At 36.6% G+C, this 4,510-nt stretch overlaps 1 protein-coding gene across 1 annotated transcript; it reads left to right on the forward strand.

Annotated features, from left to right (window-relative positions):
• Positions 1-589: 589 nt before the first annotated feature.
• LOC108450255 (hydroxyproline O-arabinosyltransferase 1) lies at positions 590-3,728 on the forward strand. The gene is made up of 8 exons (XM_017747794.2): positions 590-1,279; positions 1,495-1,562; positions 1,658-1,859; positions 1,948-2,045; positions 2,135-2,204; positions 2,618-2,689; positions 2,822-2,935; positions 3,346-3,728. Exons 1-8 carry the CDS (start codon positions 878-880, stop codon positions 3,403-3,405), a joined length of 1,086 nt encoding a protein of 361 aa, XP_017603283.1. The 5' UTR covers positions 590-877; the 3' UTR covers positions 3,406-3,728.
• Positions 3,729-4,510: the final 782 nt, after the last annotated feature.

Raw genomic sequence — 4,510 nt, forward strand, 5'->3', positions numbered from 1 at the left:
TAACCCAAATTTGTAAAAATTAGGTAAATGATGACTGTATTTAGAATAGAATATATGACATTGCCTTAAAAAAAAAAAGAAAATCATAATTTAAAATTTGATAAGGAGATTTGATAAGCTCTTATTTGAGCCATTTTGACAAGGTTTTGCTATTGTTCCGGCACTATTGTAAAAGTTTGGCCTTATATGATCATTTTTAACAATTAATTAAAGGTTAAAATATTATGTTAGCCTATCTACCTTGACAAAATTTGAGATTTGGTCTTTGTACTTAAAAATTTAAAAATTAAATCTTTTTTCTTTTCTGATTTAAAAAATCGCAGTTCAATCGTTAACACTGTCAATATTTCCGGTCAAAGTTTATCAATTTGGCACATCGATTAGGCTATTTTCATATTGTGTGACATATGATTGACAGAAAATAAACATGTTGTGTTGGTGAATTTGACAAAAATTATCAATAACGATGATAATTGGACTAATGTTTTGAAATTGAAAAAAAGGAAAAAAGAAAAAGAGAGAGAGTAGAGACTAAATCTCAAATTTTACAAAAGTATAAGGACAAATGGCATATTTTGACCTTATATAAAATTAAAGTCAAAATTTATAACGAAATCCATAAAAATTTTGGAAGCAAATTGAGCTTAAAATTACAGAAAAAAGGCTGAACATTTCTTCAACAACTCTACTCTGGCTGGCGGCTTTCAGTAGTCGACACGGTGACTTTCTTCACCAACTCTCTTCCGTGAGAGTCTGTCACCTTCCCAAATACCGCCACCGCTTTAGGCGGCTTCCGCCGCTCCATCACTTACCGAAGCCGCCCTTCACCAAGTGCCATAAACAAAAGAGAGAGGTCATTAAGCAAATAGAGTGAGAAATGGGGTGTGGGAATGTGTTCTTCACGTTGATCATAACATTATCAGTAGCTCTAATCACCTACAACATCCTCATCTCAGCCAATGCTTCTTTAAAGCAAGAGCTTCCTGGGCCTTCAACCTCATCCATCATCGACCCCATAATCCGGATGCCGGTAGAAAGATCCAGAAAGTATGGGTCAAATGCACAGAAAAGGTTGTTCCACACGGCTGTGACAGCTTCTGACTCGGTTTACAACACTTGGCAGTGTCGAGTTATGTATTACTGGTTCAAGAAGCATAAGAATGGACCCAATTCGGATATGGGCGGGTTTACTAGGATCTTGCACTCTGGTAAACCTGACAACTACATGAATGAAATTCCCACTTTCATTGCTCAGCCTTTACCAGCGGGAATGGATCAGGTATTTCTTTTTGAGGGGCTTAGCTAGTTGACTTTATTCAATTTGTGAAAAGGGCATCTAAGTTTGGAAATTCTCGAGGTTAATCTTCATTCATTGGATTTCTGCTATGCTGATTGAGCATTAATTGAACCAATCAAAGTTGTTTTAGATCCAACAAGTATCAGTGAAGTTGATGATTCTTTTTTCTGTATGTATGTATAACTTGTTAATGGCAGGGTTATATAGTCCTGAACAGACCCTGGGCATTTGTGCAATGGCTTCAAAAAGCAGACATCAAAGAAGAGTATGAGATCCCTGATTTCCTTATTTTGTATTTGATTCAATTTAACTCCATATATGGTTGATTTTACATATCCCATCTTTCTTATGCATATGCAGTTACATACTGATGGCAGAGCCAGACCATATTATTGTGAAGCCTATACCAAACTTATCAAAAGATGGGTTGGGTGCTGCATTTCCTTTCTTTTATATAGAACCTAAAAAGTATGAGTCAGTTCTGAGAAAGTACTTCCCTGAGGAAAAGGGTCCAATAACCAACATTGACCCCATAGGAAATTCTCCTGTTGTTGTTGGGAAAGTAAGCATTTTGGTGTTTGCTTAGTTTACTATAGCAGCAACAGCTATTTTGGTTTTGCCTTGTCTTGATCTTTTAGTTGATTGTTTAGGATTCTCTCAAAAAAATTGCTCCGACTTGGATGAATGTGTCATTGGCAATGAAGAAAGATCCTGAAACAGATAAAGCTTTTGGTTGGGTGCTTGAAATGTGAGTTTTATCCAGTTTCCTCCATACTTTTACAACGGTTCCTTAGGTGTTGTTGACCTTGAGTTTGGCTTCTTGTTCCATAACTGTAGGTATGCTTATGCTGTTTCGTCTGCCTTGCATGGTGTGGGTAACATCCTGTACAAAGATTTCATGATCCAGGTTTGATGAGATTGTCAATTGTTTCCCATAATTTCTTTTTATAAAACAATAAAAGATGCCACATTTGAGAATTTGGGGATGCTAGTTCAAACCCAAGCTTTCGTGCCATTCAAGCTTCTTTTTATTAGGCCAAGAGGCTGTTGGTGGGGATAAGCTTTAGTTTAGGACCCACCTCTGCTAGGCTTCTAAGAGCAAAAGCCAAACTGAATAAGCTTTATTTGTCAGTCGACAAATAGGAAATTTGCAACTTGTCTGTTATATAACCATAATTTTAGTAGTTCGTGGACAGTGACTTTTCTCCTCCATTCTTATGTATCATATTCGTTAGTTCTTATTATTTTAAGAAAAAAAAGGGGTAACCCGTCCTGAATTCTCCTTACTAAACACTTGCTTTGTTTTGGGATACTTATCAGCCTCCTTGGGATACAGAAATAGGTAACAAGTTCATCATTCATTACACATATGGATGCGACTATGATTTGAAGGTAATCAGTTGTACTAAAATCTTAATCATTTTGTTGTAGGAAAATGCTTCTTGGTTATGAACTTTCCAATTATGGTCGAACATATCTGTGACCTTTTTACTCAATAGCTGTAAATTTTCTGCCCCATTCCAGGGTAGGTTAACCTATGGAAAGATTGGAGAATGGAGGTTCGATAAAAGATCATTTGATACTGAAGCACCACCAAGAAACCTTCCCCTGCCTCCTCCTGGTGTTCCGGAAAGTGTGGTAAGTTTAACAAGCACCCTTTTATAAGCACACACAAAAAGCAAAAGGAGCATGTCTCCCTATATGAAATTTTAGACCATGCAGTACAATTTGGGAGAATGTTAGGTTAAAATTTCAAAGCGGTCCTCCCTACACCATAATCAAAAGATGTGTCGTAGTTTGGTGCCATAGAACTGAATAAGTTAATTAAGCCTTTGTACGTTCGATATTAATGTTAACGAAAAACTATCTAATGCTGGCTTGGAATTCAAAACTTTAGATAGAAGTAAAAGCAGCAAAATAACTCATTGTATTAAGAACATATCAATTCATACAAGGACTTAGTTTTTCATTAACAATGTAATCAATTTTACTTGTTTGCAATGACTACCAAGATGATGTTGTAATAAAATAGAATGTAATTGTGGCAGGTGACACTGGTGAAAATGGTAAATGAAGCCACCTCAAACATTCCAAATTGGGGTTCATAGAAAAGGGAAAAAGGAAGGTTAGGGGTGCAATTGCAAGATATAGGCAAGAAGGGCTCCCTTCATTTCAGTTGTCAGCTGCAGATATTGGGTTGGTCATGGTGGGGAAGAAAGAAAGGGAGTGTTTGGTTATATGTTGCTGTTTATTCTATGCTGGTAGTTAAGATTGGGACTAAGATACATCCTGAGCCTGAGGAGAATAGAGATAAAAAAAACAAAGTTATATATACAGGTGGGTCCTTGTGAGCCCATATGCTTGTTTTAATTAACATATATAAACTTGTTACTCTTTAACTACGTTTTTAACTTTTTGTCTTTGGAAAGAATTGGCCTCATTTGTGATTTCATCTTTGGAAAGTACTTTAATTTTAAGTGAATCAATCCTCAATAATATTTACACACTAATGCAATTTTTGAAATTGTTTTACATATGTTTGTAACTTTTTGTGTAATTAGCCCTGGCTTCTGTTTCTCCCTCTTCACAACCAGCTGCAAGTTCTTCAGAGAAGCTGGGCAAAGCATTGATTTCCAAATTGTGAAAGTGGCCTCTTGCATTATCTGCATTATCAATAACATTTATGAAGCCAATATCCTCTTCTCTATGACTGCCAACAGCATCAGTTTCCACCACTTTATAACCAGCGATAGCCACCTCTGGAGGACCAGGAAAACTTTCTGCCACATCCTTACCCATCTCTTTAGCATTTGAAGAATCTTCTATAAGAATTGCCATCAATTCAACGTTCTCCTCCTCCATATTCATATCTATCTCTTTAGCACTTGGAGAATCTTCTATAAGCTTTGATATCAATTCGATGCTCCACTCCTCCATATTATGACCCATCTCTTTTAGTACTTGTAGAATCTTCTATAAGCTTTGGTGACAATTCAATGTTCATCTCCTTAGTCTTACCCATCTCTTTAGCACTTGTAGAATCTTCTATAAGATATGGTAGCAACTCAGTGTTCACCTCCATATTCATACATCATACCCATCCTGTTGGCAACTGTAGAACCATCTAAAAGCTTTGGTAGCAATTCAACGCCCACCTCAGAATTATAAGATACAGGAGATTCTGACAACTGCACCAAGGGTGGAAGCTCGGCA

Source organism: Gossypium arboreum, chromosome 7 (assembly GCF_025698485.1).
Source record: "Gossypium arboreum isolate Shixiya-1 chromosome 7, ASM2569848v2, whole genome shotgun sequence".
NCBI classification, from domain to species: Eukaryota; Viridiplantae; Streptophyta; class Magnoliopsida; order Malvales; family Malvaceae; genus Gossypium; species Gossypium arboreum.

Coding starts and splice junctions, on each gene's coding strand:
- LOC108450255 (XM_017747794.2), top strand. CDS start 878: ATGGGGTGTGGGAATGTGTTCTTCACGTTGATCATAACATTATCAGTA. Junction 2,046..2,134: donor TTTGGTTGGGTGCTTGAAAT/GTGAGTTTTATC, acceptor CCATAACTGTAG/GTATGCTTATGCTGTTTCGT. Junction 2,690..2,821: donor GATGCGACTATGATTTGAAG/GTAATCAGTTGT, acceptor GCCCCATTCCAG/GGTAGGTTAACCTATGGAAA.